General features: G+C 36.5%; 2 protein-coding genes across 4 annotated transcripts in view; both read right to left on the bottom strand.

Moving 5' to 3' along the window:
• The window catches only part of ST7 (suppression of tumorigenicity 7), a 116,278-nt gene extending 115,276 nt beyond the window's left edge, over positions 1-1,002 (bottom strand). The window contains exon 1 of the mRNA XM_044422981.1: positions 980-1,002. The gene's annotated coding sequence lies outside the window, so the exon portion shown is untranslated. The remainder of the gene's footprint in view (positions 1-979) is intronic.
• A 2,339-nt stretch (positions 1,003-3,341) lies between these two features.
• The window catches only part of CAPZA2 (capping actin protein of muscle Z-line subunit alpha 2), a 32,962-nt gene continuing 13,576 nt past the window's right edge, over positions 3,342-22,727 (bottom strand). For all 3 annotated transcript variants that reach the window (XM_044422982.1, XM_044422984.1, XM_044422983.1), the window contains 9 exons: positions 20,274-20,337; positions 14,808-14,859; positions 13,903-13,966; positions 11,691-11,897; positions 10,406-10,485; positions 9,177-9,255; positions 7,927-7,998; positions 4,940-5,002; positions 3,342-4,297 (listed from right to left, as the gene is read on the bottom strand). In XM_044422982.1, coding sequence (XP_044278917.1) covers positions 4,157-4,297; positions 4,940-5,002; positions 7,927-7,998; positions 9,177-9,255; positions 10,406-10,485; positions 11,691-11,897; positions 13,903-13,966; positions 14,808-14,859; positions 20,274-20,337 — 822 coding nt within the window. In that variant the 3' untranslated portion in view covers positions 3,342-4,156. The remainder of the gene's footprint in view (positions 4,298-4,939; positions 5,003-7,926; positions 7,999-9,176; positions 9,256-10,405; positions 10,486-11,690; positions 11,898-13,902; positions 13,967-14,807; positions 14,860-20,273; positions 20,338-22,727) is intronic.

Below are 22,727 nucleotides of genomic sequence, written 5' to 3'. Positions count from 1 at the left end.
GCCACCATACATAATGGGTTCGATGCCTGTGCAAAGCATCATTTGAAAGCTCTAGAGCTGGGAAGTTTAGATCAAAAGCCCCAAACTCACTGTGCACTTTCATGCAGTTCCTCCCTTCCCACTCAGTTCCTCTTTAACTACCACAGTGGCATTTATTTATTTTCTAAACTGTCAAAGTCTCGAGACAGCTTACAAAAATGAGTAGAATAAAACAACCATTTTTCATTTTCACTTGAATCTTTTTTCTGAATAGAACGTGTCTCTTATTTTGATACATTATCTACCAAGTAATGTAATGTATTTAGGGATGCCAAGTGAAAATGCCTTTCAGTAGCAGCACGTGAGCAGTTCTATTTAGAAAGAGACATTTTATTCCACAATAATATATAGTAGGAATACCTAAAACTAAGCTACTGTTCATTTTGTTCCCTTACACATAACTAGATGAACTGGGAAAAGAACCCTATGGTATACTTGCAAAAGAAGCTTGCATGGCAGAAACAGGTCAGAGGGAGGAAGAACTCTACAAGTATCACTACTGCAATATCCTGCCTTCTGTTTCCTAAGTAGTCCAAATGGACTTAACTGTAGCGTGAACATGACCTAGGAAGAAGGAATCAACACACACAACCCTCTGAAGGATGAAGGCTGGCTGGTGTTTGATCAAAGCCTCTGGACAACAAACTGACCTTTATATGATTCCTAAGAGAGCCCAGAAACAGCTGATGAAGCAGAAGTAATTACAGTTGTAGCAGAGATCTGAGTAGCAGTGATTAGATTGCTTCATTTAACCATTATCACACTGATGAGTAACTATTTCCTTTTTGCTATCCTTTCTGTTTAGGCAACCTACTTCACCAAACCTAAGTATAAGGAAGAAACAGGATTCCCTCCATCTACAAAAACTGCAAAACTAAGGTCTGGCCAACCAACACCCATCTTATTTGTCACTGCTTGTCAGCAGTGTATGAAAGCTTACCAGCTCCCAATATCCTGTGGGAACTAGAAGTTCTGACCCTATGAATTTCTGATTTCTCCTCCTTTGAAACCCCTCAGGTATTATACTCCTGGAACAGCTACCATTTTTAAATGTGCATAACAGCACACTATTCAACCATGCAGTATAGGAGTATTTGTGAACGCAGCCATGATCTTCCATCACCTAGGATGAGAAAAAAGGTATACACTTAACCCATGCCTGTTTCCTCTCACATTCTCAACAACCATTCATCCTGTACCAATATAAGAGGAAATAATAAAAATTCCATATAATGAACACTGCTCAACCCTGGTCAAATCTAGGATCCAAAGAGTCCTGAACACATGCAGTAGAATTGTTCATCTTATTTCTATGAATGTCTGATCCTATGTTATAGCATAAGAAAACCTCTTGGAACTTGCCTGAGTTTCAGAAGATAATTGTCACATGGCATAGGAGATTGTTTCAAGAAAGAGAAACCCAAAACTTCCTTTAGTGTGTGAAACCTTTCTTTCTGGCCCTTATTTATATATGGATATATGGAATGGGTACTAAAGGTAGATAAGCAAGGAGCAATCAAACTTGCTATAGAATGCATTTATGCCTCATTTCAACTGTTCCCTACCTCTTCTCTCCACTTTTTGGGAAATCTCAGGTGATTCTACCTAGTGCTCCATTTGAAAAAGTATAACATGTTACAAAGGTCATTAAAGACAGAACATATTGGAGAGAATTCATTCATTGGGTCACCGTAAGTTGGAGACGATCTGATGGCATATAACAACAAGTTACAGAAAACTGTATGTCAGTCCTAAGTATTTGTCAACTTGAAGTACTTTGAGGAAAGATGGATAAAAACCCTTTCCTCTCTAGCTTCTGTAAAGCAGAATTTTGGCAAGTACATTAAGAAAATGACAGGTGCTTCCTTAAGAAAAAGTGCAGTATCAATAAAATTGATAGAAAGCTAGTATAAGACCACTATTAAACAAGCTCTTCACCAGTTGGATAATTACTGGCCAATCTTTAAAATACCATTTGGGAGCAAGCTCACTTGTACAGTTATCTGTGTCCATTTTGATCTAATTTCTGGACCACTTTGGAGATTTGAATGGTCTGAGTCACTGAATAGGTGATTTATATAGAGAACTAGACAAACACCAACCATGGTATTATCCTGGATTGCCTGGCTGGAACAGGACATGAAGTAACTTTTTGCTGAGATAGAGTACTTGTCAGATAGGCTTCAAAGTACTTGCATCTTCTGCTCAGTGCTAGGGGCTCAGAGAAATGTGGTTAATGACATCCCAGAGGTCACTACTGTCCATTTTACTTCTACATAAACCTGTATAGAGAGATCTTTTAAAATTCAATGTCATCAGTATAATAATACTTATCCTATTTTCTCTTCCCCATTGACCAACTCTTTCCACCCCAGTCCAGAGAAATGACAGAATTTCTAAACTGGTGACTGAGATCAGTAGTAGAACACAAGGTGTGTACAAACAGATGCTTAATTTAGATAAGGGAAAATGTGCTTAGCTAATCAAGTGACAAGCACGCAGCCTTTGTTGGACTGGATTATATTCCTGCTGAAGATCAGGTATGCAGTCAGGGGAGTGTTACTGAAGCCAGCACTGATCTAGATTCTAAGGTGGCTGCTATATTTTGGAGTGCTTTTATGCAGTTTAGGCTGGTATGTCAATCACCATTTCTGGAAAGGGCAGAACAGGTCGTGCTCATACAAGCCTTAGTTATACTAAAACTGGATTGGTGCAACACACTATATGCAGAGCTACCGTTAAAAAAAATTACAAGAGCTTAGCATGGCTGTCAGGGATAGAACATTTTAGAAGACACTCATTCCCAGGATCACCATAACTTGGAGACATAACAAGAACTCTTTAAAAATATTCAGAAACTTAATCTGCCACAAAAAACAATAGCTAAAAGTTTTGAATGAAATCTAAGTCTTTTCTTAAAGTATGTAATACTTTTTTGAAAAAATGCACCAGCTTCACTAGTTTGTTTCAGGACTTCCTAAGAGCTTTAAACATCTTAGCATCACAAACATCTACTCATGACAGCCAAAGAAGCCCTTCTGTTTCCATCTGAAGTATTGTAGGTAAGAATCTCTGAAAAACTCTTCTCTGTTAATGCACCTAAACCAGCCTTCCTCAACTTGATAGCCTCCAAATGTTTTGCATTTAGTGTTTTGCATTTAGTGTTTTGATTACGGTTTTTCCTATCATTTTTTCCTATTCTTTTTCTGTTTAGGTGATTGCTTTAAAATTTGATGCCAACTCTGGCAGGAGTCCTATCATTATTTAAATGTAGAATATCATGTTTTAAAAATAAGCATGAATAAATAGAAAATTTGCATTTTTAATATCACATTGAATTTTAGTACATTTCAATCCAAGAAAAAAATAAACTGACAGACACAGTAATGAGTACAGGATTATATATATTACAATATGCTTTGTTATAATACAATTATGGCTGTGTGGTAAAAATAATTTGAAGACGGATGGAATCCAAACTCATCTGAGTAGCTGTCAGGAATAGAACACTAAATGCATTTCCAAAATAAGCACTACTGTTTAATTTTTAACACCTTAAAAACAGCATTAGACCTTGGCCTTAAAAAAAGGTTAACACCAAGCTAGCTAAGTAACTGAAAAGGGTTGAATATAGAAATGCTTTCCCCAGGTTTTCATACAGTAGAGAGATAGATTATTCCTACAATGGTACACATGGCTAAAATCCATGCTGAATATCAAACTGGTGGTATCCAGTACCCCCTTCTTCTAGGGAATGGTTTTCTAGAAGTTGTCCTTTTGCATGAAAGCAAGCAACATGGGATAATCTTTTGCAAAAATATTTTTTCAAAACATTTTTAATTTAACTGAAAACTATAGGTATGTCATTATAAAAAGTCTAAATATATCATCAGCTCTCAACATCTTCAGCTACACTGATTTTTATAACTGTTTAAAGGAGAAACAAAACAACAAAAAATGTTCAATTAGCTAAGCCTTGTGTTCTAACCAAACTACTTACAGTGATTTCACTGGCAAATGCCCATGCTGATTGGGTGACCTAATTTTCAATACCTTTGTAAATAACTTTATTTTGAATACAAGGACACCAAAATGAGCCAGCTTTGCAACCTTCATTTTAGGCATTCTGCATTTCTTTCCCAATCTTGTAACTAAGAATCTTGTTCCAGTCGATCTTTGTGCGAGTAACTGGCAGTTGTCGGCGTAAGGCCTTGAAAGTAGTGTCTGACATAGTTTGATAATTTTCACTGATAGCAGTCTGTTCATAGAAAAAGGTAGAAAATATATATATTTTAAGAATACATGGCTTGATAAGAACACAAATGTAGAAACAAAAAAATTCTGATAGAATAGCTTCTATCTTACAAAGCTTCTTTGATGCCTTTATTAGAAACAAGTGTGGGTCAAATGATGAGATTAAATATGAATATGATTAACTTAACATGTCTTATCATAACATAGCTCAACTAAAGCCCAAAAGAACATCTTAACATTTGTTAGACTATACCATATTTGTTAGACTATACCATATCCCAGAAATACGATTTAATATCAGTGATTGCCATTACCATGGGAAGAATTTCTCCAAAAATGAAATTATATTTTACAGTTTGGCTTAAAAAGTCAGAAGACTCCACTGAACTTTTCAGATATTATATACTTACATTCTGAATTCATGCACTGGGAAACACATATGTCTTTCTTAAGTGGCATGAACAGGTATACGTCTAGCATTCTTTGTCCTTTCTCTATTGTATAGATACCTCAGGCTTCAATAACTCAACACATAGCAAACACCCATTTTCTGACTGTTTCTGGATGTACACTGAAGAAATGTCAAAATTGGCCATTAAGACTCAGAACAGTACCTAAAACTATATGTTGCAGACTTATTGCATACCTGGTATTCATTTTCTGCAGCCTCTACAATCTTTACAAATTCCTTTGCTGTTTGGGCTTCATTCTAGGAGAAAGAGGGTGATTTTCAAAATCAAATTAGCATACAGTATAGCAATCTTCTGTCTGAGACTAAAGGCTATTTTAGGCATAATCATAAACCATTTCAGAGAGCATTTTCACTCAATGTAGAAGCACTCACAGTAACCTTTACAATGTGCCCCTACTCAGCATTATTTGAAAGATACAAATATGTCTCTGTATATGTTGGATATGGTGAAGGAGAATGCTCAGGTGTGATTTTTACTGGTGACTTACAGGGTCAGTGTTAACTCAGGAGTAAAGCAAGTGCAAATGTTTCTTGTTTACTGTATTTTCCAATCTTTTCTACAACAGTGCTTACAGCTCCTCCCACTAGGAAGTTTCCACATGCATGCCTCTCTACTAGACGAAGATATACGTAACTAATTTCAGACAGGTCACAGAAGAAGTGAGAACAGGAATTGTATCAACTGTTCTGCTCATTCCCCAGCTCATTGGCACAATGACACGATTTGCAAAGAACACCAGTAAACGGGTTGATTTGCCTTATGCAAATACAGAACTCTGGCTTGTGTAGAACAAACTACCCAGAGTTTTGCCCCCAACAGCATACAACTCCATGGGTTATTATAACATGCAAACCAGGCCAGTGCAAACAACTGTAAGCTGTTTGCAACATCTTTGCTTTGTTTCAGATATCCAGAACTCATTAAAGCCCTGGTTTGTATATCATAAAGGCAGGACCATCTGCCTTGTTGCACTTGTCACTAATATTCATATTTTAATGTGGAAGGATGCTGTGGGGTTTAGAAACAGCAAATAAGCTCTTATTTTTGATCAGTCAGGTAAAAGTCTGGCTTTGCACTCATATTTTAATTATCATTGTTTTAATGTATTTTGTATTCGATGTTGTAAGCCGCCCCGAGGCCTTGGCAAGGGGCGGCATAGAAATGTATAAATAAATGAATGAATGAATGAATGAATGAATGAATGAATGAATGAATGAATGAATGTGGGACCATGTAACATCCAAACAAGAATAATCTCAGAAAAAGCATGGATGACCTTCTAGAGAGACAAGCTTCACAGCTGATCACAGTACTTTAGCATACTATTTATTACTGTAGTTTTTACCAAGCTTCCTTACATGCATCCATCTTGAAAGATGTAGTAATACAAAAGCTGTAGTAGCAATTGATTTCACTGGTGTAACTCCTTTGATCTCTGTGTTTCAAAAGCAGATGAAGTAAGCTTCATTTCAGCTCACAGCATCCTTAACTTGGGCAAGTTATACTTTGTTGCCTAGCTCTACATCAAACTGAAGCCATTAGAGAAACCTCTCTTTATTTTATCCAGAATGAATTCCAATGAAGAATGTTTCTGTATTTCATTATACCATATACGAATAGGGGCCAGAAAATATTAATCTAGTTCCAGATAAAGAAGCATTAAATTTATGTTCTTGCACAGCTGCACAGAGGTTTTCAAAAACAGACAGATGGCACTGGGGTGTGCTACATTTAAAAAAAATCAAAAATTGTATGTTCTCTTTCCTTAAACCTATCTAAAGTACTTATTTAATTCTTTTCTGTACCACATTTCTAGAAAAACCAGCTAATCTGAAGTAGCTCTCTCCAGTATTGGCATCCAGAATTTGACAAAACTCATAGGAAAATGCAAAAGTATGCAAATTTGTACATAGTTCAAGGTATCCCTAATGCCAGTATTATAATTTCAGTTCAAAAGGATTGGTGGAATTTTTATAGCCATGTGAAGCACTTACTAGTTCACAGTTAAGCAAGGTGACAGCACTACAGAAAGGTTACCTCAACAACACAACATTTATTGGCTTGTTCTTTCCTATGTAAATTCTAGATTTTCTCCCAAACAAACAATACTGTAATACTGGGGAAAACACAGTGAGAGATTAAATGTATAAAAAGGTTCATTTCCATCACAAATTTTAAACCTACTGAAATGCTGTGCAAGGGGGTTATGCTTGGTCTAACCTTACAGAACTTCTAAACTAATTAGACAGCAAGCCTATGGCTGCTTGACAGCATTTAGATGGCCACAGAATTTTAAATCGCCAGCTACAGGGTGGTAAAACTGCTCCAACGTCTTAGCTGGGGTTGCATGTTCAGATCCGCCTTGCACCTGGACACACACCTAGTGTGGAAAGAATGGCACCAACTGCTTCTTCAGAGATGTAAGAGAAACCTTGCGGAAGGTTTTTTGCCTGCATTCCATGGGGTGGGGAAAGGAAGAAGCCAGCAGCACTTCAGAGTCTTTCCCTTCCACTCCAATGTGTAAAGCACCAGATGCAGAGGCAAAGCAAGAGGACAACACAGTCAATGTTCACCTGCACACTCCTCCTGCCCTGCATGGAATTAGAAGAGCTACCAGCCTCCTGGGAGGATTGGCCCTTATACTATTTCTGCTACTTGTAGGAAAAACTGATTAACATACTTTTTTTAATAAAAAGAAATTTAACTGAAAATCATCAGTAAGAAAGTCACATGAGTTTAAACTATTGGGGAACCAAGTTAGTGAAACTTTCTAAAGAACATACGCACTAGTAATTTGTGCCTATGACTTTATAGATTTTATGACATATTTAAAGATTAAGGATCTCCATGTCAATTTTTAAATATCTATATTATATTCAAGTTTTATCTTCTATTAATTGTAACATAATGTAATATACCACAGGCATGAATTACCAATTATGAAATAATCATAGATATAAAGTATCACCTGATGACTCTAACAATACTTTTCAGTGCAGTGCTATTTGCATATTCAGGTTAAAAAAGAAAAACAACAACACTGGAACTGATGAAACATGAATATGTGCATCAGCCTTTGGTTGCTGAACAAAAAATATAATCAGAACGGTAATATCAATCTGTATAACTGTTTCCAACATAAGCAAGGAAAGGTACTTACAGTCACTGTTAAAGAATCCTGTATATCTTTATGACTCACTAGCTGAACGTTTCCATCTTCATAATAATGAACCTATGTACAAATAATTAATGATGACAAAAAAATTCCACACAGAGAAAATGGTAGTATGTATTAGGAATACTCAGTAGTGTAACACTCTTCTCAAAACACAAACAAATAAGCATTAATATTTTGTAGGGTGGCTGTCCACTGGTTTCCAAGGTTCAAATACTTTCTGCGTCTAACTGTATATATTTCTACACTGTAGGCTGCAGATTTAGTTGTTTATTCTGGTTTTATTTTTTTACTTTTATTTATTTATTTAAAATAATTGTATGCCATCCATTACTATCATCTCTGGACGGCTTACAACAGTATTTCAGAATAAAATAAATTAACTATTCCACGCTGAGCCTCATTTAAAATATAAATAAGACATATCACTAAAATTATTTATTAAAATATTGGCTGAATAAAAAGGTCTTGATCTGGCGCGAAAAACCAGGCAGACCTCACTAGGAGCGCAATTCCATAGTTTTTTAACAAGGAGGCTACATATAAGTCCAAAATGTATCTTTTCAGGCTGTAAATGGGTGCAGGGAGGGAGTACACCAAAAGCAGAAGGAATTCTGCTGCAAAACCTGATATCCAACATTACTTAATATATGTGTTGGTACTTTTTGAAAATCCCAAGAACTGTCAACAATCCATCAATAATTAGATACATGAAAATAAATATTTTCTTGAATTTTTTTAAAAAAGATTGACAGTTGTATAATGATAATAAGAAGTAGGTAAGCATTCTAGAGTGTAGAAATGTAATTACTGTATTAAATTACTTTTTAAAAGTTCTAAATGGACTGTGGCCAGGGTACAGCATAAACCTCTCTGACAACTAAAATCATCAATGAAGGCCCTTTCCCTTAGTGCTCTTGATTTCAGAAGTAAAGTGAGGGACTTCCAAAAGGGACTACTTTTCTTTGTATTAGGTTCATGATAACTGGTTTTCTATTCCTTCTCAGGTGATCTGTATGGTGATTTATTTTAAGTATTACTGGCTGGCTTGAAATAATTTTGTTTTACTACTTGTTATTTTGTCTATTTTATTACAGTTTTTATGCATTTTAAAAAATAGTAAGCTGTCTAGAAAACCATCTGCGGCAGAAATGAAGGATAGAAACTCTTTTCAAACCTTGATGGAATGTAATGATAATTACTGAGACCATCTTGGTAAATTAGTGAAAGTTTACCTGAATTTTCAAGATACCAACCACCTGAGTGGTTGAAGGGGTGATTGTAAACTTCCATTCTGATCGCCAACGACCATTCCTTTAAAGGAAAGAAAATTCCAGTGAAGCAAAATAAAAGATGGAAATTATGTCTTAGAAATTCTAAAAGCACTAAGTATTTTATTAAAGAATGAAAATACGTTATCCAGGAAAGGAATGCGCAAATCTCTACCATTTATACATTTTGTTCACACTGAAAAAAGAAATGTAGGCACATAGGAACTATTCAATATAAAAAGGTACATTATACTGAGTCTACCAAGCACAGTATTGTCATCAGTGACTAGGTGGACCATTCCAGAGCTTCAGGCAGGAATTTTTCTAGCCGTATCTGTTGATGCCAAGTATTGAACCTGAGACATTCTGCATGCAAAGCATGAGTATCACCACTGAGCTTTGGCCCTTACCCAGTAGTTTATAATCAACTTAATAGTTTAGTGTTTTCAATTACACGCTACAGTTTATACAAACCTTAATAGTTTACAGACAACTTAGTGCATAAACAATATGCAGAAGGTTACAACAAAATGCAATTTCCACATGCATATTAAGTTAATCCATAAAGCAAACTATTGTGCTGAAGATGCATTCAGCAAAGGGAGTTCTTTTGCCAGGAATTTATTTATTTATTTATTTAAAGCATCTGTATGCCACCTATTGCACTACAGCATCACTAGATGGTTCACAATCGGACAATTAAAACCATTAAAAACTAAAACAGCAATTGCCCCTAAACCCAATAAATAAACTACCTCAATTAAAATACAAATTAGTAATGCAAATACCTAAACACAGATCTTTTCATATCTGTATATTTGAGGTATTGCCTCTTTCACAAAGCAACAACTGTTTATATGAAATATTCTTCCAAATATATTCCCACCCTACACATAGATGTGTGTGTTCACTTCTCAAAATTAAGTATAATAGTGTTGAAGACAGAAAGCTGACTATATTGGATAAATCCAACTGTGTCTGTCCAGCCATGAAATACCATTATAGTCAGTGGAACTGCCCCTGTCCACACAGTCCCCTGTGCTCCTCCACTGTGCTCTAGGAGCTTAGGGGATCTTCTGGAGTACACTAAGGTAGTGGCGACAGCTGGGAGGAAGATAAAAGAAAATTCCATAGTATGAACAATAGCAAAAACAATAAAATGTAACATGACTGATAAGGGAGCTTATACTTACCAAAAGTTTTTTGCTTGAAACTGATGGCTTTCTATGCATGCAATAATTGTTTGATGTCCATCAATTGTTTTTCCATATACCTTAATCACAAATGGAAAACAGTCATGCTATGTTCCAAATCCATGCCGTAATAAAACTTAAAGTAATATACTCCCCACTCTATAATTTAATCATAAATAACATTAACTTTTAGGCATTATCACTGGTACTCTTGAAAAATAGTTCAAGCACTAATGCATAAGACATTTATGTACCTGTTCAATTAGAAAAGCTCAGCAATAGCTAGACACAATCCATTTTATTTAGTCCATATAAAGTGCCAAAAAGAGTAGAAGCAGTTGCCACGTGACAAAGTTGTATACAGAGGACCAGAAATGTTGGCTGGTCTTGTAACCCACTTCTAATTCTGACAACCACTAAGATGATATTCTTTCATTTCATGTTCCACAGTGGCCAAAATAAGTGGATCTGTTTTGTACCCAGAGCCCAGTGAAAGGCGTTATAGAAGAAAATTAGAAAGCAGGTTGTATCTATAACTCCTCTTTGTACACTATAATATTTCAGGCTTTTCAGATTAAAAAAAGGCAAGGAGATATGATAGAGGTATATAAAAATTATGTATGTTGATAGAAAGTATTCTCTCTTGCTGCCTTTCATATAATATTAGAATCTGGGTTCATCTAGTGAATCTACAGGGCGGAAAATAAGGAATTAAAGGAAGCCTTTCTTTACACAGTATGCAGTTAAAATTATAGAATTCACTTCCACAAGATGTAGTGAAGGCCATCAACTCTAACTGCTTTAAAACACAATTAGATGTGGCTACTTGTGGGAAGAGAAGCTGAATTAGTCAGACCTTTGGTCTGATCTAGTAGAGCTCTTATGTTCTTAACCTGTTACATTAATGCTACATCCCAGCATAAGAAAGAGGCTGTCGTCATTCTGTAGAAGGCATAGAAGTCCGCTTCCCTGTGCTACTGATAGTTTTTTACAAACACTGGAAGTTCTATCTCTACTGGCTGCCAAACTAAAGATCTAGTTATCACTGAAGACTTGGCAACTGTGTTTTTAATACCTGAAGATATATATATAAAGAATTATCCTACATTACAGCTAATGTAATGTAGTGAATGATTTATTCAGAGTATCCCTGACACATGTTAGTTCAGTTATCTGCCTGGCTTGTAGGCAAAGGCCTTAAGAATAAGTTTCTTGACACAGTCCCGATTCAAAGATAATATGACAATACAAAAAAGGCAGAAATACCAGGACCCATTCTACTTACTGTACAAACACCATTTGGGTAATGTTCTTTCACATATGCTCTCATGGCATTTTCTATGGAGTTTCTCCATGACTCTATTGCATTTTCAACTTCATGGGGCTTTGGATCAGTAGCCTCCTTTCTTAAATGATCAAATTTAAAAGAGATCTTGTTTTTTGGGTCCAGAAATTTTCCATTGCCCAAATCACCATGCTCCGTTATTAAAACCTGCATTAAAGGTTATTATAAACATAGTTTTACAATTAGACATTAGTAACTGAATAAAAGAATAGAATGGTAGAAAAATTGTAAATCAACGGCTTTCAATTACAAATGTATCTTAATATATACTACATACTCAAATGCAATTTTGGAAATGCACTAACCAATGGCTCTTGGGAATATTCATGGGAAAGTCAAAGTATTTATATACAGAAATCCAATGTTGCATTTCAAGAAGTGGTAACTTTGGAATCAATTTATGAAATAGAAATATCATGCTTTTACAATCAAGGTGATATTGTAGAATTGTCACTGCAAACGTGTACAAAATAAAAGAAATATAAAATATTTAGTAATTCCCTTTCTTTTCAAAATTCAGGGGCACAGCCAATAAAACACCACAGATGTACAAGAGGAAGTTATCAGCTAGCTTGGGAGCATTCTAAGGTTTGCAGTGATAGAAATGTCAAAAATCTTACTGGGAAAGGGAGACCAGTAAGAAAGGAAAATTGGGTAAAATGGAATCAAAGCTGAGTATCCTACAAAATGTATAGTCTGATGGAATCCTAAAGAGAAGCACTCCATACTACAACATTTTGTTCCAACTCTGTCTGTTACTACTTAATTTGGAAATAGTTGTACTAATATAAAGGAAACAAGTCAATTCAGAACTACTCAGAATCACAGAACTACGTTTAAAATATCATTAAAAAGTTAGTACCTGGAGTGCCTCTAAACCTAAAACTATATATGGCTCCTTGTAAGAGTGAATTTAAATAACTATCTTATCCCAGCATGCTTTAATCATGTATAATGTCAATCAAATGGCTGATTTTACAAATGCTGTTTAAGGTTGCAATACAAATCTCCTACACAGATACTGTGACTCTTTTGTTATCCATGTTTCCATGTAGTGACTAACATTCAACCAGTGATCAAATGCAAATAAAATAAAATAAAATAAAATAAAATAAAATAAAATAAAATAATGTTGCTGCAGTACCAATGGTACAGCAAGTCTTCATTTAAAATTTAATTTCCTTTCTTTGATAGCACTGACCCTGAAACTACTGAATAGAATATAAAGACAAACATCTTTCAAGATAGCTTCCAACCTGCCTTACAGTTTTCTCTTTTCTTCTGCAAAATTAATAGAACTTTCAGTTTGTATGCAAAATATAATCACCCTAGTAGTGACCTCCTACATAGTATCAGAGTAAATCCACAACTATTCCCGAATCTGGCTGTGAGGCTAGGCTGTGGTGAAATCAGAGTTACAGTCCACCATAAAAGGAAGGTTCAAAGACATGAGATGGTTAACAAGCCACCGTGGCTACTTAACCACCCTGCATGTGCTATTTGCATGCTGGCATGATTTACACAATTACCACTGGGAGGCAGAGCTTCTTGGATAATCCAAACTCAGCAAAGATAGCTTGTTGGAAATGATCCAGAACTCATGGCCCCTTGTGGGTTGGTTTTTTTATCCACCACTACAAGCCACCTTCACTGGGTTTGAATTACACAAGAAGATGCAAACAAGGAACTCAAGCTGGGAACTTGGTGCCCATAACTGCTGCAACCTTGCTGTGGTTTAAATAAGCCAAGAAAATCTGTGCGAAATCTAGTTTCACATAAAGTGATGGCAATCATCATCATCATCATCATCAGAGCTATGCTATGTACTATCGAGAATATGAAACAGTTTCAGCAATAAATGTTCACAAAAATATGTGAAGTACCAGTGTGATTAGCAAACAAGAAGAGTTAAATACAGTTGGGTAGTTCATTAACTATCACTAATACTGAGTTATTCAGACAATGAGATGGAGACACAGTTGTCCAAATTCACCCTGAGTTTATGCTTATTATCTTAACCAAACACCTTAAGAACATGATCCATAACTCTCAAGCACTGTTTTAAAATGTATCTTAATTGTACAGCTTACAATGGAAATCATTTGCTCACAGTTTGCAGGTTCACTTTAAGCTTAAATAGTCACACACAAACCTGTTCATCATAGCCTTCTATTTTTACTGGAGTAAACTGGTCCAAGTTATACTGTGCAAATGCGCTAAGATGACAAAAATAAGAGATATCCAGTTAGAATAATATCACAACATGCTCTTTTAAATGTTATTATACAATTTTATCTGCTGTTTATTGGCTGTGGGTATCTGTCTTTAACATTACAGGCAGTCCACGTTATGAATGAATTCTGCTCCTTCAAAAACAAATTTGTCTTCAAGTTGAATTTGTGTGTAAGTTGGATAACATAAATTTAGCCCTCCACATTTGCAGAGGTTGGGGTGCAGGATCCCCATGAAAGTGGAAACACCACAAATAGCTCTAGTCTTGTCCCCCTCCAAACTCACAAGCACCTTCTCTTTGCAACAAGGAAATGCTGGAAAGTTGGAACAGGAAGGCATGCCTTGGAGGCCTCCCTCTCTATCCTTTCATTTCCCCTCTATCTATGGTGACACTTTGGGGGCTTTCCTCTCTCTCCATTCAATTCCTCTTTCTCTATATAGTAATGACAATTTTTCACATTAATTTTTAAAAAAATTAATAGGCTTTATAACATTTTGTTCCTAAGTATGGGTTGTTCATAATTTGGACAATCATAACTTAAGGGCTGCCTGCATTCCTATATCACAAACTTTGAACCCTAGCTTAGTTCAGGCTACTAAAAAGTTGGTTTGAATAGGAAGTCCCATCTTATTTCTGAGAAAAAATAAATTTTCATACTGGTGAACTTTTATACCCTTGATTCAAGAAAAAGCACTTTGAATAAGCAGTAGGTGATGTGGCCATATACTCTCCTCACATGGCCTATTAGAAACTGTCCTGAAAGTGCTTCAGTATTAACACACACTGAAAGCAGTCAGAAATCAAGCAAAGATAGTAATACTTACTGAGCTGCTCCTTCCCTGAGAAGATTATCATTATTAAGCAGCAGTCGAACATCTAAAACAAAAACAAACAAACAAAAACAGAGATTAATATACGGCATTTTACATAGTCCTAGGCAGAATATCTCTCTTTTCCCACTTATTTTATTTATTAAAGCCTTACACATAAGCATCAGTCACAGTAAAGGCCAGTTTTGGAATATTAGCTGTACACAGGGATGCAACATACTGCTAGCATCAATTTGATAGGCCTTGACATTTTCCCAGGACTCACCATAACTTTACAAGTTAAGAAACGCATAAATTTGCACAGAAAAACTGAAATAACCAATGACACTGGAAATAAACTGGTGTGGTGCAGTAGTTAGTGTTGGACTAGAAACCTGGAGAGTCAGGTTCTAGTCCTCACCCAGTCATGAAGTTCACTGAGACTTTCAACTCAGCCTACTTTACAGGGTGGTGTTGTGAGGATGAAAAGGGGTTACATAAGCTGCTTTCACCACATTATCACCACCACTCCGGATACATTTCACCTTTGGCTGAAATCCAGGACTTGGATCCAAAAGTCTATACACATCCCAAAATGCATCTTCTAAATGAAGATAAAGGCAACTCCAGAAGGTCTGGGAGCCATTTTTACCCTCCAAAGCCCTTTCCATGGGATGTATATCTTAGTGACCACAACAGATATCAGTGCCAAATGATCAAAATTATATGGACCCTTTGGGGTTTCTGTACTCACTACAGACGGAATTCCCCTCCACAATTGTTTAAAACATTTGATTTGGGGGACAACAGAATCTGCAAGAAGTATATTCCAGCTAAGCTCCTACCAGTCTGGGTTTATACAGAGAAGGCATGAATCATGGTTCCCATTTGCCCCATAACATAAATATGATCTGTACACCTCCCACAGTAGCCATTGTGGTCCATGCAGTTCCTATGAATATACAATTATTTTATATGAAGTTTTTCCCTTCCTGGAGTCAAGGATTTAGATACTGAACTATACAAAACTTGGATCAGTTTAGTATTACTGACATGTGCAATACAAAGGATTGAAGTCTAGCTACAGTAGCCCATGCTCTCGTAACCTCTAGTTTGGACTACTGCAACGTGCTCTACATGGCACTGCCTTTGAAAACAGTCCGGAAACGTCAAGTGATCCAAAAAAGGGCAACATGGCTGCTAATGGGAACTGGCCCACAAGATTACATCGCTCCAGTCCTCTGGTTGGCAGTTCAAATCCAGACCCAATTCAAAGTACTTGTACTAGTATTTAAAGCCCTAAACATCTTGGGGCCAGGTTATCTGAAAACAGGTTATCCCATAGGCACCAATCCAGGCCTAAGATCATCCTCTGAGGTCCTTCTCTAGGAGCACCACCCAGGGAAGTAAGTGGGGTGATGACCAAGAGTAAGACCTTCTTGGTTGTAGCACGCCGTCTTTGGAATAAGTTCCTCAGAGAATTTCACCTGGTGCCTACTCTTTTCTTTTTTCAGTGCCAGCTGAAAGCCTTTTTATTTTCCAGGAATGTTAGTAATTTAATTTGTAGTTTTAATATGGTTTATTAGATGATTCTGCTGTACCTATGAGCCAATTTGATCAGCTGTCTTGCTGTTGTTTTTTATTACTGTCGCTTATTGGTTACTGTAATTGTTTTTATTGTGATATTGTTACTTTTGTTTTTGTTTACATGTTTTAACATTATAAACTGCCCAGAGAACCCTTCTGGCTATTAGGAAGTATATATGTAAAGTAAATAAATGCTGCTTGGTAGTGATGAATATGTTGTTTTATTCCTAACAGAAGGGCGGTCAAAAGTCCCACCCATCCACCCCAGTATTTCAAGTTGTACTTCAATTAAAAAACAAAAAAACAAAAAAAATCAATAGTCTACTTTCCTGAAGCAATGAACTATTTATACCTTCCTCCCCCTTTTTATATAAGGAAACATTCAACATTAGTCAATTACTACAACAGCCAAATAGCCACTTTAAAGCAGCAGCCACAGTATATTCTCCACAGAGTAGGTACCCCCGATGTTGAATATTTAAGAAATCATCTACTTGCCTCTCAAGACAATTCTGAACATGTCAGCACTGTGTAAAAAAATGGCCTCTTGCAGCAATGCCATTATGGCTTAATATTGCAGCCTGTTTTTCATTTTAATTGCAGTTGTGCTCTTTGGGGTATGATTTGTACCTTTCCCCTTTCTGTTTTTTAATTAAATGCCTATACCTCCAGTAGTTGACATTCTCTGAATTTAGAAAAATAAAAAACCCTTAAAATAGAATATTGTAGCTTAATAACCACTTAAATAAAAACATGTAAATTGCAAATACAACACTGACACTTATTCAAAGAAGCTAGATGATGGAGGGGTTTTTTAAATTAAAATGAGCAACCAAGCAAACTAAAACCAAAAGCTAAATATCAATATAGCCCCAGAGTGAAAGTAATAATTTTCCTTTCATCAAAATCATATTTTTATTGAGCACGGAAGGAAGGAAGCCTTTTCTCAGCCTTGCATGGCCATTACTAAAATGTGATATAAAAAAAAGGACTATCCTTACTATAGTGTTGAATATGCTGCTTTAATCCTAATGGGGTAATCAGCAAGAAAGATTATGCAACCACCACCACATTTCAGAATGTAGATTTCAGAAATATTTTATAGTGCTGTTTTGACCTAGAAAACTTTAGTGGTACGTAAGTGGGCCTTCTAAGTAGTGGCACTCAGGATTTAGAACACTCTGTCATAGGTGACCTGAAACTATAAACGACACTAAGTTCCTTATACCTTTTGAAAACACAACTATTTACACAGGCTCTCTCTGACCTTTCAGGGACTTTGTCACGAATCTGTTTCTCTAATATGTTAGATGTTCTTAACTATTTATTTTCTACTCTATTCTATATTTATATTGCATTTTAATGCAAACCACTTAAGGATTTCAATATATTAAGTGGTATACAAGTATTATAAACGAATAAAAAGGAATTTGAACCAAACCCAAGCCTCAGTCAAATGAAGCTCTCAATCTTTTGAGATCGTTAGGGACAACTTGTTCTACGTTTCTATTACACGCCAGGTAACACTGATTGGGAAGCAAACACAAAAGAGGCTTCTTTGACTTTCTTCCCCAGAGAAGTGTAAGGTTCATTCACATTTGTAGCCATATGTGTAAATTGTCACAATTAAAGGGTAATGTGTTGGGAGTTTGATATGCATGTATTATCTGTAGTATCACTAAATAGTATGTAAATTCTTGGACAACGTAACTGCTAGCATATGGTATCTCTAAGGGCTCTGTCCCATACCCCAGACTATCTTATCCACGATGGTAGGAGAGACTGTCCAGAATTTGAGAGGCTGGTGCTACAATATGTTGATGGCACCCATGGAACTCTACCTCTCCATCCGATCTAATTCCAAGGAAGCTGTTCTGGTTCTAGATTGGTCCCTGGTGTCAGTAATGAACGGATGAGGGCAAACACATTGAAAGGTAATCCAGGCAAGATAGAGACATTCCTTGTCAGTCAAAAGGCAGAGGAAGAAATAAGGATTCAAAGTTGTGTTAGATGGCGTTAAATTTCCCTGAATATTCAGGCTCACAGTTCGGGTGCACTCTTGGATTGGTCCTGGTCCTGAACTTCGATGCCCTGATCTTCACAGTGTTGGGGGTGCATTTGCACAGCTGAGGCTAGTACCAACTATGCCCATTCCTAAAGTGGTCTGATCTCACCCAAATCACATACACATCAGTTAAACACTGTTTAAGCTGCTGTAGTGTGTTCTACATAGGGCTGCTTTCAAAAACTGTTCAGAAACTTCAGCTGGTACAGGATGCTACAGCCTGACTGTTGATCAGGAATGGTTACGGGGAACATGTGACTTATTATTAGGCTGTTTTCTGGCAGAATTCAAACAGCTGGTTATGAGCTATAAAGCCCTGTAGGACTTGGAAGCAGCATGCCTGAAAGACTGCCTTCTCATATATGAACCTGCCCAGTGCTTATTCTTCCAGAAAAACTTTTCTGAGACTGTCATCTTCAGAATCATGTTTGGCAGTGTTGCAAAAGAGGATTTAATGGTGGCCAGTGCAAGGCTCTCAAGCTCCTTTTAAAAGAAGGCCCCTGTGATATCCTTCTATGAACAGGCAAACTATTCAAAAAGACACTTGGCCTCTAAGAGGGTCCATTGGGTTAAGTGCCATTCTACGTGTATGTTCTTAAGAGCATTTTTACTATTTTAACCCATTTTAATTTTCTCCGTAAGTTGCCTTTAGTGCTGCTTGTTAGAAAGGTGGTGTACCAATCAAATCAATTAATATTCCTCTGCAGATTACAACATACAAGAAATTATAATAGTTTTCACTTAGGTAATGCTTGCATTATTTCATTTCAGTTATTTTTAATTTGAAACCAGATTAGCAATATCTGTCAAGAGATCAACTAAGAAATGTTAAAATGTTTAATAAACGCGAATAAGCATCTTCCTATACACAATTAGGAAGGATCTGTGGAGCTGTACCCTGTGCACTGGGCTGACAACTCCTCACCTCCACAGGCAATTATGCAAGAAATCTCTGAAATGGGCTGACTTTAGCTACATTTAAAACTAAAGTACAGCAGCCGGTTAAAACGGCAATCGCAAAAATAATATTTGTTGCTATTCCATAACCTCATACTCAAGTAACAGCTAGTATAAATAATTAAAAGATATGCTTTAAACAAAAGGACAGTCTAGCTATCTCGCCTGTGTGGAAAACAGACCTTGACCCATGTGATTAATTTTCACAAGTAAATTTTACAGTGTCTGCTTGCCACAGTAACCTGTCAAAAGTATGACCAAGATGAAAGGCATGTTTGAATTCCTCATCCATAGATCCTAAAGCGAATGAAGTCAAAAGACTAATTAGTTCCATTCCATGCAATGTAAAGTTTATTGTGAAGACCATAAGTCATGAGTTTAAGGCAACAGAACCCCTCTGGTTATAAATATGACAAGCTACTACATTTTAATCTAAATATTTTGGTGCTGTTTCACAGCTGCAAATACAAATACAACCACTTTACTGTTCTATATTCTACCACCCTCAGAGTTAGGCAACCTGGTGTTCTCCAGATGTTGCTAGATTCCAAGTAAGCCACAGCCAGCATAGCCAAAGTTCATGGATAATGGTAGTTGCAGTTCTGCAGCACGTAGAGCTCCAAACAAGTTGCGTACTCATGAATGCCAAATACAATGATAACTGTCTCAAGACAGTTTAAAGGTAAGATTTTTAAAAGAATTACATTTTCATATACTAAAAACAATAAAATAAAAGGTTAAAAATAAAGGTAGAAACAATTTTGAAGTACATAAGTGTTGTCTTGAGTGCTTAGCACAATTTTAGCAAAATGTTTTTAAAAGGTTATCTGCAATCATCAGTTTTAGTGCTGGAATGTAGTACAAGCACTTACCATTAAAGACTTCATTGAATTCCCCTGGGGGAGCATGGATGATGAATTTTGCTGCTACACGCACCTGAAACAGAAAAAAATAATACATCACTCAGAAATTGTAGTTTAGAAGAAAGACCATATAATTCATTAATCCTTCAAAAGGTCCATTTGACAATAACTGGCTTCATTTTGTGGAAATTAATATTCCAAAATATATCCTAATTTCACTATAAAATACAAAACTTATTAAACTTCATGGTAAAGACATTTTTGGCTGATTCATCTTACAAGAAGCAGTCTAAAGGTAAAACTGCTAGAGCAAGTGAAAGCAAAACCCAGGGACAGAATGTTCTGTGAGCTGAGGAAATGTCAATGGGGGATCCCCACACGCTGTGCAAGTTTCGGAGACGGGATTTACCTCAGCAATACTGGCAGGAAAGAAACAGTTAAGTTCACACTGCTGCAGTCCTAATAATTATCACACACTCAAGCCAATGCTATTTTAATAATACAGTTTACTGTTATTTACAAATGCCACAAAAAGCATATATGACAAAAATCAATTCCGTAATACAAAGGTTAACATGCAAGTTTGAAATGTTAAATGCAAAGATGCATTTAACCTCATCAAGTTTGACCCTTTGACTTTCTGGTGGCTCCAAGGAAGTGTAAAGGGGGAGATAAATGCATAAGATATTACATGATAGTATTTAAAACATAACTATTCATTCCTCTCCTCCACTGCTGCTCTCCTACTACACCATTAAAAACAACCAATAAAAATGTTCTCAAACATGGTATCAGAAAGAGAATAATAGCCTTCTCAATTTTACTGTGCACACTATTTCCTGGGACCTATACAAGTAAATACCAAGCACTATCCCAAGGAAAAGAAAAAGTACAGCATATTGAGAAGTGTTGCATCTACAGTCAATTTATTTTATTATTTATTTTCTATTTATATCCTGCCTTTTTCCTACAAAGGGCTCAACGCAGCTTACATCATTCTCCTCCTCCATCTTATCCCCACAACAACAACCCTGTGAGGTAGGTTGGGCTGAGAGTCTGTGACTGGCCCAAAGTCACCCAGTTGTCTCCATGGCTGAGCAGGAACTAGAACCCAGATCCTCTGAGTCCCAGTCCCATGCTCTTAACCACTACACCACAATGGCTCTCAATGGGCATGTTCACTAAAATAAAAGGTTAATGGGCTGGTTGTTCACAGAATAATAAAAGCAATGGACTGGTTGTTCACAGAATACCCTACAGTGAACCTGGCAGATGCCTACTGTGGGTCATCCTCCTCTCTCCCCTACTTCATACCCTCCTCCTGCCCACAGTCCTCTACCTCAGTGGTTTTCAACCACCGTTCCGTGAACTAGCACCAGTCCACCATTGCCACAGACCAGCATGGGAGCTAGCTGTGCTTTCCCTGAACTTTCCCCACATCTTTTTCTGCCAGGGAGGGGAGAAGCAGCTCAATAGTAGCCAGCAGGGAGCCATGCAGCTTGAGATCTGCCTTCTGGGTGGGGCTGCAAAGACTGGGCCTTTTCCTTTTTTCTGTTGTGTTTTCTCCTGGTAAGGGAAATGTTGAGGCAAAGTTGTGCTGGGTGTCTTTTCTTAGCCAATCTGTGCTGGTGTGTATGGGGGTTTGAATGGGGGGGGGGGGGTTCACTATATTACATTATTTAACATTATCTCATTATATTAACTTTGTTTGATTTTGTATTGCTCTGTCGGTAATATTGTATTTGAATCTGTATTTACTATAGTTTTGCATTATGTTGATTTTATATTTTGCTATTCTAAATGTTTGATGAAGTATTCTTGAAAAGAAGCAACAGCAGATTTCACACTAGCCTTATTTGAATTAAATATCACTCTAAAAATTTCAGCTGTATTCGATTACATTTAATTTCAATATTTTATGTCTTTATTAGCATTTTTACTGCTCAGTTTCTGGTTATTTTAGAGAATTTTCATTTTTGGCTATTATATTCAATAGCTGATACACAAAATATTATCTTATGTATATAATGCTTTTTATTTCTGCCTCACCAGCCCCTGAAATAATTTCCCTATTTTTACTGGTCCCCAACTGTAAAAAACACTGCTCTACCTGATATCCCATAGAACTTGGTAGCTAAAACTATAATGCCATCTCTTCCCACTGCAGCTGAGACTCCTTTTTCACTCACCAAACCTTTTTTCTGAAATACAAGATGACAACCTGTGACAACCCCTCTATAGTGCCCGATAGGAGGGACCATCCCTGGTTCACCAACCCCTTCAAAAAACAAACAAACCCTAAGCAATATGTGCAAATATTGCTGGTATTTTAAAAAACAGTTTTTAACATGCTGAAGTCTCTGCAAGATTAAAAATAAATTATTATCATTATTATTATTAAAATTAAACACTGTGACAATAATATTAGTTGTCAGGATGGCTAGATGTGTCAGGGTAGCTAGA

The sequence above is a fragment of the Varanus komodoensis genome, unplaced genomic scaffold (genome assembly GCF_004798865.1).
Source record: "Varanus komodoensis strain SLA01 unplaced genomic scaffold, ASM479886v1 scaffold13_1, whole genome shotgun sequence".
Classification (NCBI taxonomy): domain Eukaryota; kingdom Metazoa; phylum Chordata; class Lepidosauria; order Squamata; family Varanidae; genus Varanus; species Varanus komodoensis.
Note: the sequence above shows the minus strand (reverse complement) of the source record. Positions and strands in the feature narration are given on the sequence as shown.